The following is a 19,988-nucleotide window of genomic DNA, read 5'->3' on the forward strand; positions in this document are numbered from 1 at the left end:
TCATAAGTGCACAGGAAACAGTTTTAACATGTTATCTTCTGCTTTTGGCTTAGCATACTGAAGGTGTCCACAGGGGACTCATTTTGAGTGCTTGATGATGAGCTTTTTAGTTGATATAAACTCAGTGTGTTAGACATACCTTTCTGTGTGGGCTAGGGGAACCAGGCTGAAAGTCCAGGGCCAAATAGTCCACATTACCACAATTCCTGGGTGCAGGACTGCTGGTACCACTCATCGCTGGGGAGGTAGACACTGGGTTTTGCTGCAGAAAAAAACATGTTATTTGAGAAATAGCTCGAGACTGAAAAAGAACTTGGTACTAACTACAAGGTTCAGGTTCAGGTTCTATCTCCAATGCACATTGATGCCAGTTCATCACATCCAGAGTGAATAAAATGCTAAACCTGAAGTCATTCGCTCACCATTGCCACATAGTTCTCCTCACTGTCTGCAGAATCAGTGCTGGTGATGCTCTGGGTTGAGATGGGCCGACAGTGCTGTGACGAGATGGAGTTCAAAGGCCTGTAAAGAAAGCAAAACTGAATCACTCAATCATTTCCTTTGGTTAGAGCTGCACGATTAATCGTTAAAAGATCGATTGCATAAAAGCATTATTCGCTTTTTCATTTCAGATGGGTTAAAATTCTGAGAACAAACTTTATAGACATCTCTAACTAATTTTTAGGTGCTTTAATGCAGACTGTTGCACCACTATTTGCCTTAACTTTTATGCTGATATTGAATGAATGGCATATGATTGGTTGCATGGCGTGCACTGCCATGACGTTGAACAAAAACAAACTGTGGTTGTTTCACTTTACATGTCAGTCAGACGACCTCTTCCTTGTCTTTGGCCATATAAAGTGACTATAGAGCCCAGACCTCATGACGTCAAAAAAGCTACGAGACTACAATATAACTGACCAAAATTAGGTATGTAAGGAATAATTAACGACGGGCCGTTGAGTTATTAGAAATATAATGCACACCTGAGGTGGTAATGCGGCCACGACACGTTACACCTCGGGTGTGTATTATTTTATAGTAATTCACTGGTCCGGAGTCAATTATTCCGCTTATACTACGGTTACTACAGCTCTTGTGTGTAGGACAAATTTTTGACGCATTTCATCCCAAGACTCCGTTGCTAATCCCAAAACATAATTTTAGAGCTAGTATCGGAGGCTTGAGCCACTGATTGCAGACTAATGCAGTTATTAATGCAGTTATAGAGAGAGAGAAAGAGAGAGAGAGAGATTAAGTGTGTGTGAATTACCTGAGTCTGTTCGGCAGCAGCGTCTCTACTAATAGTGAAACTGTAAACGTATCTGTTCCAAGAACTGCGCAGTTATTACCTCGCTAGTGAGAAATGTCATTATAGTCAAAGTTGTTAAACTATTTTACTGATAAAATCATCAGAGCAGCGCTGACAACACGTTTCTGTGCGAGTGTGTGTCCGTACTGAATGTGTGTGCGTTTGAGTAGGAAAGAGAGCGGGAGAAAGAGAGTATGTGTTTTCCGTACATAATAAAAAGTAATTTTGTCACTCAAAAAACATGGATATAATTTGTCATTTTTTCCTATTGTTTCCTATATTTATTTTCTTGGTCAGTGTCATAGTGGGTTTTGCTTCTTTTGCTGTTGTAGGCTGTAAAGACCTTTGTAGGGCTGTAATCTCCTAGTCGATTAGTCGATTATTTGGTCGATACGTTCTGGCTCGACCAAAATTCTGATTGGTCAATTTTTTGCCGCGTTGACGCATTCATTTCATCAGGTGGAAAGCACTAATTGCTAATGGGGGTGTTTTCAGAGCACCCGTTTCCCAGGTAACAGTCTGTCTTCAGAACACCCCCCTTGTTTTCACTTCTTTTGGATTAGCCCAACCCACCGGAGAAGAGAGACAGACTGAAGAAAGTAGGCTACTAGAAGGTTTGCGAAATATTATTTAATTGTGAGAGCGTTTAATTCATAGTCAGTCCTCTTCTACCATGTCAACAAAGACATCGGCAGTGTGGCAGCATTTTTAAAAAAAAGTTAATAGACTATTCGTGTCTCAGTCGCGAAGCTGAGCTGCACAGAGCGGCTGAAATGATAACGTTAGTGTCTGTCATTATAATAGGGCCTACATATGACAAAAACAATTGTCTAAATTATGTTGCATATTCCTCAAAAGTGCTTGTGATGATATCACTAGTTTCGGAAATCATAGGCTCTGATATTGCGCAGGTGCACGTGATGCAACCCCGCTGTCAGAGCCGACAGACTCGTGTGTCAGACTCATTTCAGTGCAAAATAATTAGGTCAAAAACGATTTAATATACTGCAAATAACCTACTAGTTTTTTATGTTTATTTATAATTCAACAAGGCTACCAAGTACTGCGCACAGTGCGCAGCTAATTAATTTAACGTTTTTTTTCCTAACGTCATTTTTAGTCGAAAATTTCAGGACTTCAGTCGACCAAGATTTTCTTTGGTTGATTACAGCCCTAGACCTTTGAAATCATTTGGCGAATTGATATGGAACTGTAATGCGGTAAAAACCTGCCTGGAACTACTTTTGCCGTAGGTTTCCCTGAAAATAATTGCACAACTTAGAACGTTTATCAACCCACCAGATTCAAGCATTCAACAGGCCCGTAGTATAACAACAAATAAAGTTTTTAATAATTTTATCATGGGTTTGCTTGTAGATTTAATGTATTACTGCAAATCTTAATAATAGTACTGCAATGTTGTTCTAAACATGGAGACACACTTACATTGGTCTTGTCCAAGACATGGTGACGGGGCTCTTGAATGGAAGTTCATCAATGATGCCATTGTTCCTTAAGTCAAGAGGTGTTGGTTTTGCTGCAGACCAAGACAAACACCTTTGTTTTATATAGAAACTATTTGTCCATAACAATTGTGCAATTAATTAATCTATTCTTGTAATCTAGATTTACAGGTTTTAACCGAACAATGAAAATAAACATTGTAAGTTGTGCTTGTGCCGCCCACCTGTCCGGTTAGGTTTAAGGTTGCGGTTGATTGGTGGCGGTGTGACGTCACTGAGTCGGCCGGGTCGGAGACATAGTGATGCTGTGCTGCCCTTCCTGGCCGGCAACGTTGCTGAGAATCCTGGGAAGTCAAAATGGTGAGGACCTGGGCTCATGGGAATGTAATTATTTTTAGGACTGTCAGCCAGGGCGGCACTGAGAGGGGAGGAGGACGAGCCGGGATTCATGGGTACATAGTTATCCTCAGAGCCGGCACTATCGGAGCGGGTCAATGGGGCTTTAGTTCTCTGAAAAAAAAGAAAGAAGAACAATCCAGCTTACACAGTTTCCAGATCAGTGGTGGAAACCACTGTGACACACACCGTTTGTTCTTGTGTAGTTTGAATAGACTTGTTATTGTCAGTTTGTGACTCTGTGAGTTATGAGGTCACTATCAGGAAATGGTGCCATTTGTGTCTTTATGACTTACTACGGATATAATTAACAGAGTACTGAACTTAATCGCATTATTTAAAGTTAAATTTCCTTATTGTGCCTAATTTTCAATAATAAGGCACAATAAGGACATTTCAAATCTATCAAATAATGCGGTTAAGTGACCCTTCAAATGGCACTACTTTCTTGTGAATGACCCTAAGAAGTAGAAATGTTATAGAAGCTGCTTTACCAGGTAAGAGCTGAAGCCATCATTTACAGACTCCACTGACTGACCAGAGTTGTTGAAGTAGACTGGCCTCTGGTGACTGCTGGTCTCAAAAGAAGATCCTGAAACACAGGAGTGGGTATGAGAAAAAAATATATATGTAAAAACAAGTCTGCCATGTGATCAGCAGTTCAGGGGGGTGGACGGTCATAAAACCCTTGAGCATTTCATCCTGTTCAAATCAGACCAAGCTTTTTATTCCTACATAAATTCTGATTTCACACAAATGCGTTATTTGTGGCCATTTCTTCATATGTCGTGTTACCTCCCGATTTGCTTCTGTGGGAGCATGGCTACCAAGCGCAGGTGTGGGAATCAGGCGAGGATGGTCAAAAGGTCACTTCCTGTTCCTGCAGACACACTAGTCTGAGCGCAAACCACTAGGAAATCACTGAATTGTGTCTGCTGTTTTTTTTTTTTCTGCTTATCAGGCCGGAACAAGCCATTCTGGGGCTGCCTGCATGGCTTGAATTTCATTAGCCTCCTAGCAGAGCAGAATAAACCTCGACCAGATTGCCTCTTGGTTTCAAATCAGGCGTACACATTCAGAAAAGAACAAGAATGAAAGTTAGCGGAGAGGTAAAAACAATATTAATCGAACTGAAAGATTAAATTGGCCAGCTTCAAAGTGTAGAGACTACAGCCTTTATGTAATGAGTTCATAAAGTTGATTGAGCATTTGAGAAGAGGACAAGTCAAGTAGAGAGACAGGAGACGAGACGTTACAATAAACAGGCGAAAAGAGTAGAGCAATAAGGACAGGAGACAAAATGACACAAGATGAGAATGAGAAGAGATGAGGTTAAAAAACAGTAGATGAGAGGAGAGACAAGAGAAAATGAGAGGAAAGAAGAGATGAAAAGAGAAAAGACAAGACTAAAATAACATGAGAGGAGATACTGGACAAAACAAGAGGAAGAGGACAAGAGAAATGACAGAACGAGAAAGGATGTGATTAGACGAAAAAGGAGAGACGATGAGACAAGATGAGAGGAAGGACAAAGCAAGAGGAAAGGAGAGACAAAGGGAGAAAAGACGAGATGAGAAGAGACAAGACAAAAAGAAATTAGAGATGAGACGAGATGAGAATGAAACAATGAGACAAGATCAAAATAGACAAGATGAGATGAGACAAAATGAGAGGAATGGAGAGACAAGGAAATAAAAGACGAGATGAGATTGAAACAGAAAAGGAGAGATGAGAGGAGACAAAATGAGACAAGACTAGATTGTTTGATTTAATCTTCTCTTGTCTCAATCTAGTTTTGTCTAATCTGCCCTTTTTTGTTTTCGTCTTATCTTGTCTGTTTTAATCTTGTCTCTTATTGTTTCATTTTCTCTCTCATCTAGATTTTTCTCTTTTTGTCTTGTCTCTTCTCCCATTGTCTCTCCTCTCATTTTGTCTTTTGTTTATTTTAGTCTTGTCTCATTTTGTCTAGTATCTCTTTGCTTTGTCTGTTTCTTTTAGTCTCGTCTCTTCTCGTTTGTTCTCTTCATGTCACTTTTCGTCTCTCTTCTTGTTTTGTCTCACCAACCTTCTCTTGTCTCAGACAAAAATGAGAGGACAGGTGAGAAAAAACGAGAGAAACGAAAATGAAGAGAACAAACAAGAAGAGACAAGACAAAAAAGAAACAGACAAAACGAAAGGATACTAGACAAAATGAAAGGAGATGAGAAAAGAGACAAAACTAAAATAAACAAAAGACAAAATTACAGTAGATGAGAGAGAAACCGAGAGGAAAGGAGAGACAATAGGAGAAGAGACAAGATGGGAATAGGAAAATAGAGATGAGAGGAGACAAAATAATACCAGATTAAAATAAACTGACAGGAGATACTAGATGAAGCAAGAAGAAAGGTGAGATGAGAGGAGACATGACTAATAAAATAAACAGATTTAATAAAACTGTAGTACCCCTGTGAAGCTTGATGTTCTCCACCGCCGGCAGTGTGTTCCTCCTCGGGATGACGGACGCCGTGGAGACCTCTCCGTTCTGAGCCCCCACACACAGCGGGACGCCCCACCGTGACTCTGAGCCCTGGCTGGGTTTGGGAGGTCTGGGAGGAGGTGCGTTTGTGGAGTCAGCACTGGACGGCATCAGGGCGTTGTGGTTCTTATCAAACGTGCGGGGGATCTGGTACACAGAGCCAGGGTTGCTGGGTGAATCATAGTTGTCGAGGGCCCGCTGCTCATTGGTTTGAGGGGCTGCTAGAGTGTTATTGGGGGTCTTATAAGTGTAGACGTCTTCAGATTCAAGCTCTGATGGCCCTTCGGAGCTGTAACCCCTGGGCAGGACATAGCAAGCGTCACGCAAGTCAGTCCGCAAGGGGGCCTGCTGATGCTTGCCGGGTTTGGGTAAACTGTAGAAACCGTGAAGCTGGGCGCCCATCCCGTTCAGACAGTGAGAGAAACCATGAGAGAGTCTCTGAACCGCAGAGTCACTGCCCACCAGAAGACTGCTGCGCGAGGCCTGCGAGAAACTCGCACTCCTTTGGGACCAAAAAGCCATCCGTTAGTTATTTATGAGAACATATTTATACAGTCAAGCATTATTTTTCTCACATCCATAACTTCTTCACAGCTCAAACAAATGAATAATCTAATCTATAATAGCCAAACTATTAAATAACGCTGTACTAATTAATCATTCAAATGTTGACAAGGCAAACTACAGTAATGGCCAAAAGTGATAGAAAGTTTGACATCTTCATCCTTTAATCAAATATTATTAAAAATATAGCATAAGCATATTGCATAATTGTGCTTGGAGTCAATTGTTTTATTACTGATAACGCAATGAAACATGCCAAACTGTGTGGACATAGTTTATGACCAGGCTGTCATACAAAGACATTATGAACAGCAAGAGAGAACCAATAAAATATTTATAACTGATTATGTTGTAGTCAATGTATGCTTCTTCCTGTGAGCTTTTTGTTTTACTATGTATTTTTTACAACCTGTACTCAAAATTATATGATCAATAAGTTATTAAATGTTTTTACATTGCTTTAACTCATCAAAACAAGTTAAGCAACTTTTATTATACAAGATTCAACTTATTTTTTAAGTCAGTTTAATGTAATTTAAGTACGAATGACTTAAACATCTAAGTTGATTGTGCTTAAAAATTTAAGGCTGCAATTTTTTTTTTTTTTACAGTGTGTAGTTTGCATTTAACCAAGTTTAGTGTTTTGTTCTTCCCTCACATAAAAAAATATATTAAATTTAAGGTATTTTTCTCATTTTTTGATGGTTTAATCGAAATTAAACCCAAAACCCCAATATGTTACACATGTTTCAACATCTCATTAATTAAATGAATAAAAAAATGTAGTTTAAAAGTCTGTTTGCTTTGAGGTCACATTATTTCATTATGCTGCTTAAGCATGACATCCAGTTATTATCTTTAAGGGATTTTTTTTTTTTTTTCTGTATTTTATTTTGCTAAATTTACATGCATTTTATTCATCACACAACAAATGGAAGTTCAAGTTGAGTGCTGTGTATGCTGCATATTTTGAAAAGTCATACCGTATCCCATGCAGCACATTTGTATACTGTATACATATAAGTAAAGAATACATAAAAGTATGTGTGTAATGTTAAGATTCAACCACTGGAGGCAGTGATTCTCAGTCTCTCATATAACAGATGTACTCTGCCTAGCTCAAACAGAGTTTTTTTTTTTTTTTGTGGATCTATTGAACGGTCAGTCTGTTAGTAAATGATGGAGAGTGTTTATGACACTCTGTATTGGGTAGTGAAGAACATCATGGACATTCCCCCAGTAAAACTGGCATGGCTAGTACACATGGAATAGAACAATGTTTGTTTACTTTCTACAGGTTTTGAACTTATGGAATAGGTTGAATATTTGTGTGAAGAGACTTAGTTTGTGAATGATAGGTATAGTAAACATGGTTTGATTAGTGAGAGGGATTACAGCACAACTGTTTCATTTGGCATTATTAATTTACTGGGATTATAATCAAAGGAAGAGAATCAGGGTGAAATGACTGATGAGCACATCCTGTAAGTGAATCCTTCTGCAAACACTACATTACGTCACCGTATTTGTAGGAAGGTCTCATAGGTGTTTGTTTAAGGTTGAAAACGATTTCGCTTATGACCCAATAACATTAATATCACCGTAAAATCATCTTAAATCCCAGTTACAGAGTTAAACCAGTATAGACTGGTATGTCTGTACTGGTTTTAAATGCAGGTCATATTTTACCCCAAAGCTAAATGTTTTTTTTTGTAATATTTTTTTTTATGGCAATTAAGCATACTTATATAATTTCATAATGTGAGAAATTACTATAATGCAGAAAAAAAAAAAAAATATATATATATATATATATATATATATATGTGTGTGTGTGTGTATATGAAGACTTAAGATGCAAAAGCCTCTAAGTGCCATCTGAAATTTCCTTCTAAAATGAGCATTTTTATCAAGCTCGTATATTTAAGTTCAGTAATTTCACTTTAATGACAATTAATAGGTAATTTTCATTGCTATTAAAGCTAAATAACTGAACATAAACATGCAAGGCTGATAGGTTCTTTACATGCAATCTGCAAGCAATCTCATAATTAATCTCAGCCAATGAGATTGCTTGCTCAACATTTAAATAGTCTGGTTCATTGTTTGCTGTAACTAGTTCCTCTGAAACCTTCCACCTCCCCCAGCTCCACCTGCCTAGATCTGCTATGGGATTCATGTATGTCTATTTATGTAGCAGCAGCATATCTTACATCTCACAGCAGTGTGTCTGTGTATCTATTAGCAGCAGCTAGTCCATACTTGCTCTACAGCAGCAGCAAGCGCATAGCAGATCTAGTCCGCCAAGATCAAATACATTAACATTGCGATATTGCTTATGCAATTTTTTACATTTTATGTCCCAGTCATTTACTGACAGTTTTTGTGAGATAGAGGCATTTAACAAACATTGTATTCTTTCTGTTATATGCCCACCACCAGTGACATCAGCAACTATTTTCTGTCATAATGGTTTATCAATATCCTGCATAATTGTCATGACATTTCTGATTTATGCAGGGTTCTCTAGAAATCATACATCAGTACATGACAGCTCTTTATATGAAGGATGATTTGTCTCTGGATGCTGGCACTCTGCATGGATGAATATGTGTGTGAGTGGAAGGGTCAAATCATTCTTCTTCTTGAGTGAACCTGACCAGCATCTCACAGGTGACTGATGTGCATCATCATCATCATCATTATTATTATTTTCAATTATTAATTTTAAATATATTTTTGAAGGTAAAAGTATTTTTTAACAAACACGCTTGCTTGTTTATTTATGTATATTCTGTTCTAAGGGAGTCACACCACATGACATTTTACAATCTGAACTAACCATGCCTGTCCTAAAAAAGATCTGATATTTTAAGAGACTTATTGACGTTGAAATCTTTGCTGGTTGCACCACTTGATTTTGCTATATATATTTTTTTAATTAATAAGCATTTTCATTTTAATACAATCATATTTTTTTATAACAAATACTAATATAGATTATGCCAAGGTACTTCCAGTACTGAACACAATATCTTGTTAGTTTTTTTTGTTCTGTAAGCTATAAGGGGTGTAACATGAGCACATCCCCAGACATCATGGCTCTTACCGTGCACTCTCACTTTTGCGACTCATGCATTGATGGAGGAAGAGGTAGTCCTGAGGAGCACTGTTAGACAGAGGACCATGGGAGTGGCGTACAGGTATGTCGAATGTGAACAGCATTGGCTGGCTGGAGTGGGCGGGCACAGACGTTTTACGTTCACCAATCAGTGGAGCCAGAGAGCCACCCAGATCATTAGCCAAGGAGCGGGAAATGTGGGTGGTGGATGATCTCTCCTCTATAAGAAGGAACAAGAAAAACAAACCTTTAGGAATTTGAACAACCAGTTTTGCTTTCATTTTAGGACACTTTAAGTCACCTCACAACCCTTGGGCGAAACCAAGCGCACAAAAGCAGCAGGACGTTGATCATCTGAACATGAGATTTTCACAGTATTTGATTTATTGACCAGCTGCTTTTTCAGATCGTACAGGAACAGCATCGTACAGAAGACCACAGAAATTATCATGAGCTGCAAGTTAAGACACTTGATCAGTATCTGTATTTCTACGTCATCTCAGCGCTATGTGAACAGCATGGCCTTTGCTTTGGGCTGTTTCTCTGTGACATCCATGATTTGTACTGTATGGGTTCGCTAAAGAAAAATCTCAGGCCTCTGAACTTAAAATAGACCAGGCGGTGAGCCAAAACCAGGAAGTGCATATGACCCTCCTCCTACTACCACTCCGATCTGCCCCTGAGAAGGGCAGAGAGTAAGAGGGGAGAGAGAAAGACATACAGACAAAGAAAGGGAGACAGAGTGAGGAGGTAGAGTGGGCGGAAAAGCAGGTCTACTGCACTTGCACTGTTGAACTGCATACTTGCTGCAAAACTTCTATCCATGTATCCTGGGAATTGGTGGGCACATTAGACTGAGCTATTCTTCTATGTTTTAAAATTAAGATTACAAAGGCAGCCTTCTAACTCGGCTAACATTCGTCACGCAAATATCACTCCTTGAAGTGTATGAGTGACTTAACTAACACATGGTTAATCTCAATATAGTTTGACATTAGCATGTGGCTATGTTAATGTGATACTCTAATAGGCACAAAAATACACAACACAGAGAAATATGGAACACCAAAAGTGTGTCCCAATCTATGTACTTGTACAATATTCTGAGCCATTCTGTAGTGTAAATAAGAAAAACAAAGTGTGGAATGTGGACAGTTCATGCACTCAAATGTTGCATCTTTCCTTATGTAGCCAAAGGGGAGGAGCTATAAGACTCTGATCCTGGATGACAAAATATCCTTGCTAAGCTAACATAATACTCTAATACGCACAAAAATATTGTACATAACACAGACTGAAAGAGATTGATGTACACATGTCGCTAAGTTAAAGTAATACTCTAATAAGAACGAAATTACATAGTACACGCAAATATTGACTTTCAAAGTGTTTCTGTTAGCAGGTTGCAAAGCTAACGTGTTACTCTAATAACTACAAAAATACATAGCACACAAAAATATAGAACTACAAGTGTCTGACGTCTACATGTTGCATAGTTATTGTGATACTCTAAGCACATAAAATACATAGCACATACAAATATTGCATTAATTTGCATATCTTTTGGTTGAACTGTGTATTGATACTTTGTAGGAATGAATATATTACAAGTAGGGTGAATTCAGGTTGATTGGGACACTTTTTGCAATTGAGATGAATGGGGGAAAAGTGTCCCAATTAACCTTAATGCTTATGTTTATTAAATTATATTTCCTTCTGGGATTGCATTATCTGTAAAGATGCACGCTGCCAATTTGGCCAAAATGAGGTCTTACAATGCAGCATTTGTCCACAGTTTGAGACAGCTTTAGATTTGGTGATGCCTTAAAAAAAACTTTAAACATAGGCCACACTAGGTTGAGAGTTTATAGGGTTTCCAAACCTAACAAGAGATGTTACAACTCTTCTCAGTTCTGGTTGGTCATTGGGGTCTGAATGCAATGCACATGACAACAGTTCGGTACAGAGGATAGGAGTGATTTTGTGTCATAAATAAGGTCACACCACTGCCTGGGGCACAGGAAGCGATGCACAAAGAGAGAAGACAGAAGATAGTCTTTCTTTTTTCCTGTCTTTTGAACAACAGAGCATGACCAGGCCTGGCCACAGTGTCAGGGGTCTGCTGAAGGTCTTCAATTAGCCCATTGTTTCTCGGGAGCCCAAAGCTCCCAGGGCTACATGGCGCAGCGCTCCTCTAGTTGCTTCAGAGTGCTTTGTATATGCGCTCAACCATGACAGGGAGCTCAGAGTCCACTAACCGCCATTACTGTATTGATTTGGTGAAGGAGAGCACTCTGTGACCCTCCTCTGAGAGAGGGAAAAGTGAGATAGGGGAATGAGGTGCTCAGATTGAGATGGTTCGCATCTGTCACGTAATACGGACTAATGCAATGAGGTAAAGGCATTTTAGAGAAAGGAATGGCACACGGCTGTGTTGTGTTTGATTATCTTGAAGCTAATGGCAAATAGAATGACAAGGTATAGGGAACCCAACCCATCAAGGATCTATGATTGCTCAAAGATAGAATTAGGATGAGTAATAGGCCTTCTGTTATGCATCGGCTTGACCAAACAATGCCGGGTTCTACACGATATCAGCCCGATTTTGGCACAATCCGCTTGACGTAGAGTGTTGTGGTGATTCAAAAATGACAACGGCCGTCGAGACGCAATAATCAACCATTTCATCTCGTATAGTGTGTCAGTCAGTCAGCGATGCTTCACATTGTCATGACAGAAAGTTTTTTCCGTCCTTCATAACGAGTTCCATCACATCTGTGATGTTGCCCAACACAGCTTTCAAACATGTTGGTATTGTTGCTGCTAGGTGGAATTATGCAATTATGCAATAGACTGAGGAAAGGTTTGTGGAGCTATGGCAATGGCAACAATACTCCTACCTTTATGATGGTTCCTCGAAGGACTACCATGACAGAATGAAAAAAGATAAATGCTGGCGAACGATAGCGGAGGCGCTTCAGCAACCCAGTGAGTACTGGGATTAGCATTTAGCTAGTACAACCATTGTTTGTTTACGCTTTTGTTTCCAGAAGTCAGCCGCTAGTTCAGCCTTCTCGATGACATTACAACACTTATGAAGTCACAACATACCTTTTCTTCCATTTTGTGATGTAAAACTGTGTGAAATAGATTATCAAAAAAGGTAGGGCGGGGAGGGACTTGGTTCTGTTCATCGACTTTTGATTGGATGGAGGCAGATCTGGTAAGAAAAGGGCGGGGTTTAAGTGGAATAAATAATTGGAGAAGTCCTGTGTATGTCACCAATCTTTTTCACCGTTATATTGAATTATGACATTTTGATTGAAACCCTCAACATCAAAAATGCAAAGCATAATAACATGCATTTAGCAAATAGTTTTATTTATTTATTTCATGCTGACTTTAAAAGAAGGGAAAATTTTTTTTATATCTATACTTTTAGCCATAGAGGTAAATGTTAAATACTCTTCAGTATTTCAATCAAAATACTAAAGCACCGTTTTTGGTAACATACTAATATGCAGACAAGAAGCAAAAACACATCCAGTCATACAGTATGCGCAGAAATGTGAATATTAAATAACACATTCAGGCATTTCTTTAAAAAAAATAAGTTAATAAAACCTTGTTTTGAAACCTTATTGAAACCTTGTCCATAGGACTAAAAGTCCACATAAGACCACATTCAAAAAGCATTTTATTTTTTAACTTAAATTTGGATATTTTATATTTAATAAATGTATAATATATTTATATATATATAAATTACATATTTATTGTTTAGATTTACAATAATTTAAGATTTTATTACATTTAAAAAAATGCACAAACATGTTCAGTTGTTCATTAGAGATCTCCCCATCTGAACCTCAGTGTAGCCTATACACCACATTCTGTCTCATTCGTAGGGCATTCACAATCAAATACAATTAGTTTGCTGGGTCTCAGGAGTCCAAAATTAGTAGGCCCGGTGTGGAGAGGGACAAGGCAGCCTTTATCTTGATCTCATTTCCTGTCCATGTTGCCTCACTACAAAAGTCGTCCAAGGACAGAGGATAATGTGATATAAATTGAATACAAAATTAGGCATGACCTAATGATACAATTCGTTCTCAATGTAGGAGGGGATGCAGGGGAGAAAAAGGAAAACACGCACAGAGAGGCGAGAGGTTAAAAACGAAATGCCTTTTGATCTCGGAATGATTTCTGTGCTCCTTCAAACACCCACATTACTATCAAAACCAAAAAAGCTTATCTCTCCACAAGTGATATGAATAAAAGGCCTTTTGGACGGAGTGACCGGCTCACTTTATGCCTGGCTGGTTAAAAGTGAAAAGCAATTTCCCTAACAGTGTCTGTGTGAGACAGTACTTAAGGAAAAGTGCCTTCAGGGGTCGAGGGCAGAGTCCAGAAAATTGACTTCTGCACCACAACCTACGGCCAGACAAAACAGGCTGCTATTGTCTCCCGGGTCCCATGAACACTCAGACAATACGTCAAATCCCAAACGGCATGCCAGGAACCATTTGCATTCCCTAAATTGGGAGAATCCATTTTCCTTAATGAGATTGACGTCAGCCCTTAATAGCATCTCTGGTCATTTTGGGGTTACTCTTCAGCATAATGGAATGGCTTATCAGGGAACAACAATACTGGTGGTGTTATGATTCATATGTGCTCATCCATTCAGCCCTCTAGTATGTTAGTGCCCATTTGAGGAATCTCAGTAGCTGTATCCAATCCATTTACCGAAGAACAAGAAAATCTATGCTGCAAAATGCATCAGAAATTAGTGTTGTTAATATTTGACATTTGTTCTAACCCAAAACATTGAACTTCTGCACATTGTCTATGTTACAGACATTTAGGAGAGGTGTGCAATTGCTTTACAAAGAGATTTGGCGGACGATCAAACGGGCGAAAATACAGTACCATAGACTCAAATGAGTATTTAGGTATATTTAGTACAACTTAAGCACAATTGACAGCACTGGCACAATGTTGGCTATTATAGATGACTTCAATCTGACTAAAAACAACCTTCGGCTGGTTTAAATGGTATCATTTATGGTCATTAACTGATCCAAGTTGGTCCAGATGGTTTATCAGCTGGACTACCATATGGTGGGGCTGTGGTCGACCTGTTTGACCATTTTGGTCAAGCTGAGTTGGGCTGGTAAACCACCTCGGACCAACAACAATCAGCTACCATAAACCATTGTGCCAAAAACCACCTTATGCTACTGTGCCTTTGGTTCGAGATGTTGAACATCATGGGGAACGTCATGGGGAACAGGGAAGCTATAACAGAAATATCCACAATAATTTCAAACATATGCTGCTGCAAAAAAAGGAAATAAAAGAAAATATGTTGACGAACGTTAAAATGAGCATCATGTTCCAGTATTAGCCACTTGATCACATTGCCCCAACCCCCTCTCATGCCTCTCTGCATCATGTGAGCCGTGCCTCTGACCACACAGCAGCATTAATTAGAATCAGTAGCTTTGACTGATCAATTGGCGGGACAGCCGTGCTTTGTCAGGCCCAATAAATCATCTGGTTTGGGGTGATTTCATTCCTATAGGAGCTGCCTGCAGTCTATGCTGCATTTCCTGCAGATGTTACAGTAGCAGCATGTGCTAAAGCTATGAGATTAACAGAGGTCAGGTGAGAGCCAAAATGCACGGCTGGTCAAGTGCATCGCAGACAGACAGACAGACAGACAGACAGTGTTTCAGACAGACAGACAGCACCCGCACTGGGTCAATTCACTAAACGGTGCACTATTATTCACTAACCACCATAATCCAGTTTAACCAGGAGCCATCAATGCTGGTATAGCGAGGTGCCATTTGTACTTGCATTTTCTATGAAAATGAGACATATTAGTCACTGTATTATTTATATATATATATATATATATATATATATATATATATATATATATAAAAACTATTTGTCAGCTGCAATTAACGTTGCAATTTTCTATTCAAATATAAATTAACATGTCATTTAATAATCTGTACTATAATTTTAATTGATCATTTAATCTATAATGCCCCTTAAAGGCAAAACATTCCAATAGTCACAACCATAATTTTTCAATTAAAATTTGCCATAGCTATCAACTCTTTATCAACTTTTATTTTGATGCATTCTTTATTTATTATTTTTAGAATCCTTTATTTACATTTTAAAATTACATCTCAAGAAAGATTTTGTTTCCCATTGTATTTGGGACATCTGTTCTTGTTTTTAAATTATTGTATTTTGTGTTTTGTTTTATTTCCATGTTACCAGGATGTACAAACACCCTGTACAGCAAAAATACAGTAAATTTTTTTACAGTAAAAAATAAATAATAACAATAATAAATAACAATAATATAAATATAAATATAAAAATAATTAATAATAATAATTTTATATATATAATCTTAAAATAGAAAAATATAATGACATAAATAAATAAATAAATAACTAAGAAATAAATCTTTTTTAAAGCAAAATATAATTATAGCAATAAATAAAGAACTTAATTTAAAAAAAAGCTAAATTCTAATTTTAAAAAAAGCTATTTACAGTGATAAATAAATAAATAAATAAATAAATAAATAAATAAATAAGAACTTAATTTTAAAAAATAAATAGATAAATAAAAACTTAATTTTAAAAATGAATAAATAAATCAAAAAAAAAAATATATATATATATCTGAGACTACTTTTTGGTTGACATTACTAATCCCTCTTACTTTTTAACCCCATACCCTCCAACCACTTGTAATACAGAGCCCTTTTAAGATCTGATCAAATCCCAATAGATAAAAACAAGTCGGCCCTAATTTTTTCTCACTGAATATTTTGTTACACTCAGTCACATTATGGAAGTCAAATATGTTGCAAAAACAGCTTTGCTTTGGATTTAAGCAGAACCGAAAAATAATGCATCATTTCAATTGTCTCATCTTTTTATTTTCTCATCTCAATTATCTCATCACTGTGGCCCAGGTCTCGATGATCTCATAGTGTTTTCAGCAGTATGCGGTACATCCTAGCAACCCTATGTTACACACAACATGACTTGAAGTACACTCTTGAAGTAGAGAACTGAAAATGGGAAGTCAAGGGAGAAGTAATTTGACAGGAACTTCAGTTTAGTCAACAGTGTACTCTATCACCCCTTAAGTATGATCTTGAGTGGGAGACTTTTGCCTGTTTTGCCATCTTGACACCTGGCATAACATCTTCAAATAGCAAAACCAGAAGCTCCTTTTTTCAGCATAACAGTGCGAGTTCCACAATAACAAGCCCACGATGTTAGCTGAACAATGCATTCGACTACTGCAAGTAAGCTTTCAAGCAGATGCTACAGCTCCCATTAGGACCAGCGTCATCAGAAGAGATGCATTTGTTTTCAGATGTCATTGTCTGAGCAAACCTCCTTTCATCTCATCTTTGTTTGGTCAGGAAACACAAAGGCTTCGTGCTGAGGTGGCGGCTTTGGATAGATTTCATTCGGGTTCTCTTTGGCGTTTTGGTTGGCCAGCAATACAGCCGAGGGGTAATTAATCAACATGGACAAAATAAAGGAAAAGAGAAAAGAAGTAACGGACGTTAGGAACTGATTCCAACACAAGGCGACTATTGAGATGCTTGGCAACTAAAAAAGGCAACTGTTTATGTGAGAGTATCAACAGACAGAGAAGTCCCATGCCACACACAGTGTGTTTTGACTAAGCATAAGCTCATGAATGAAAAGGTAAACAGTGTAAAACGTGAGAGCTGATTCTGACATGAAGTGCCTTTAGAGGAAACAGATTATAGTGTGGATAAAGAACTTTCTCAGTGTGTACTTACTGTGGGTTGCTTAGTCTCTAATAATGCTAAAAATGTGTTTAAGAATGTTTTTAGGAACAGGCTCATGACATGCTCGTTTTAACAATTAAATTGTTTAATTCAATTACATTTAATTGAATTTAATTTGCAGTAATATCATTTAATGTAATTTAAAGATGCTCACTTATACTACTACTATTGTAAGTATTTTTAAATTCATTTTAAATAGTTTTTAATTAAAGGGTTAGTTCAAATGAAAATTCTGTCATTTATGTTGTTCCAAACGCGCAAGACTTTCATTCATCTCCGGAACACAAATAAAGATATTTTTGATGAAATCTGAGTGATTTCTGTCCCTCCATTGACAGCCATGCAACTACCACTTTGACGCTTCAAACGATAATAAAGAGATCATAAAACTAATCCATATGAATTGAGTGGTTTACTCCAAATTTTCTGAAGAGACTCGATCGCTTTATATGACGAAAAGATTTAATTTAGGCTTTTATTCACATATAAACATTGATCAGAAACAGAAGCTCAACCCAACCTGCTTGCCGCATGAGAACAAACCTCATTGGTTCTTTAGAAGCTCAAACGTGCTGCGTAACACGAGAATGAACCTCATTGGTTCTTTAGAAGCTCAAACGTGCTGCGTAACACGAGAATGAACCTCATTGGTTCTTTAGAAGCTCAAACGTGCTGCGTAACATGAGAATGAACCTCATTGGTTCTTGCTGAAGCTCAAACGTGCTGCGTAACATGAGAATGAACCTCATTGGTTCTTGCTGAAGCTCAAACGTGCTGCGTAACACGAGAATGAACCTCATTGGTTCTTGCTGAAGCTCAAACGTGCTGCGTAACACGAGAATAAACCTCATTGGTTCTTGCTGAAGCTCAAACGTGCTGCGTAACACGAGAATGAACCTCATTGGTTCTTGCTGAAGCTCAAACGTGCTGCGTAACACGAGAATAAACCTCATTGGTTCTCGCACTTCAAGCAAGCATGATTAAGCTTCTGTTTACCACAACTGATGTGTGAGTTGATGAATGTTTTAATGTGAAAAAAAAAAAGCCTAAATTCAATTTGTTCATCATATAAAGCAATCGAGTCGAATTTGGACTAAACCGCTCAATTCATATGGATTAGTTTTACAATCTGTTTATTAACGTTTTGAAGCGTCAGAGTGGTAGTTGCGTAGCTGTCAATGGAGGGTCAGAAATGTCTCAGTTTTCATTAAAAAGATCTTCATTTGTGGTCTGAAGATGAACGAAAGTCTTACGGTTTTGGAATGACATGAGGGTGAGTAATTAATGACAGAATTTTCATTTTTTGGGGGGAACTAACCCTTTAATACGTTATTTTATTATTTTAATTTACCACTTTTACCACTTCTATTGGATAGAGAAAGTTAAACTGAGATTTGACATTACTGAGGATCAGTACACAATATAGCTGGGAACGAACCTAAATCTCCCACTTGAGAACCACAGCTTATGTGTCTGAATCATGTTCACTAATAGCTAGGCCATTACTTTTAACTTAAAGAGGAAGTCACCTGTTGATAAACACACATTTTGATGTAGGATTTTGCTGTTTTCTCATCTATTCAGCCTTCTGTAAGAGGCCAGGTGTCTCTTTCGTAGAGAAGCGAATAGCTAGAGCTTGGTGACGTAAATGACACAATGATTGATAGAGGCTCTCTGCTCTTTCCATTTTCATTTTGACTCACTTTTCATCCACTCCCGGTGGCCAAGACAGATTTACATAAAGATCTATGAGCACACCGCACACAGAGCAAAATTACACCCCTCTTTTTCATTCGTCAGTGACATAAATGCGATAACGGTGCTATTTTTTGAGCGGATGATCTCATCGGGCATTAATGTCCAAAGGTAATATTCCTGAGAAGGTGGACTCTAGTCAAGGCTCTACGAAGACTTTACAAAGTTGAAAAATGTCACAATTGCTTTGTCTAAAATTGCATAATCTCTGAGTAGTTAATTCTTTTGTGCATACCTCACGACTGCTAAAAAAAGTAAACTATATAGTATGAATGTATGTTGTATGAATGTAATCCGGATGTACTGCATCAGTCATGTTGTCATTATCATGTGACCTACGTTGTCAGTTGTGTTCCTTCACTGCCATTCACAGCTCCTCTTCTGTGGCCTCGTGGGATAGTAAAGTGTCCAGTGGATGTGCACCTCATAAGCTTGTAGTATAGTAGGCCATCTGGGTACTTTTCGCCTACTGTTTTATGAATACTTTGAATCAAAACAGACTATTTTCTCATACTGATTTCGCCTACTATATAGTAGGGCTGTAATTTGGATGCAGCAAATGACTGTCATATAACGGTGATTTTTCAACTCTGGCTTTTATGCTTATAAAATTGTGACTTACAATTATACTGTACTATAACATGGCCAACTGTGTATGCTGTAGAGGTCTGCAAGTATAAAAACATGATTAAATTAAACATGAAGTGTGCATTTTTTTATGTGAATACTTTCTCCTACCTCATCTTAATATGCAGAATCATTTATAAATAGGGCCCTATATGAAAACAATATTTTCCCCAATTTTTTTCCCCTCAAAATCTGTTTCCACCAGCCCCATATTTAACGGATTCTGGATTTAAGGATTCAATTATATATATATATATATATATATATATATATATATATATATATATATATATATATATATATATATATATATATATATAAAGCATGTCTAAGTAGAATAATGACTTATTAAAAGTTT

General features: G+C 37.8%; 1 protein-coding gene across 1 annotated transcript in view; it reads right to left on the reverse strand.

Annotated features, from left to right (window-relative positions):
- Positions 1–19,988, reverse strand: part of gab2 (GRB2-associated binding protein 2) — a 64,372-nt gene that overhangs the window by 2,357 nt on the left and 42,027 nt on the right. Inside the window, exons 3-9 of the mRNA XM_084126133.1 lie at positions 9,367–9,598; positions 5,621–6,195; positions 3,669–3,766; positions 3,003–3,288; positions 2,762–2,852; positions 423–522; positions 140–262 (exon numbers count right to left, since the gene is read on the reverse strand). Coding sequence (XP_083982259.1) covers positions 140–262; positions 423–522; positions 2,762–2,852; positions 3,003–3,288; positions 3,669–3,766; positions 5,621–6,195; positions 9,367–9,598 — 1,505 coding nt within the window. The remainder of the gene's footprint in view (positions 1–139; positions 263–422; positions 523–2,761; positions 2,853–3,002; positions 3,289–3,668; positions 3,767–5,620; positions 6,196–9,366; positions 9,599–19,988) is intronic.

Source organism: Abramis brama (genome assembly GCF_963993115.1).
Source record: "Abramis brama genome assembly, chromosome: 10".
Classification (NCBI taxonomy): Eukaryota; Metazoa; Chordata; class Actinopteri; order Cypriniformes; family Leuciscidae; genus Abramis; species Abramis brama.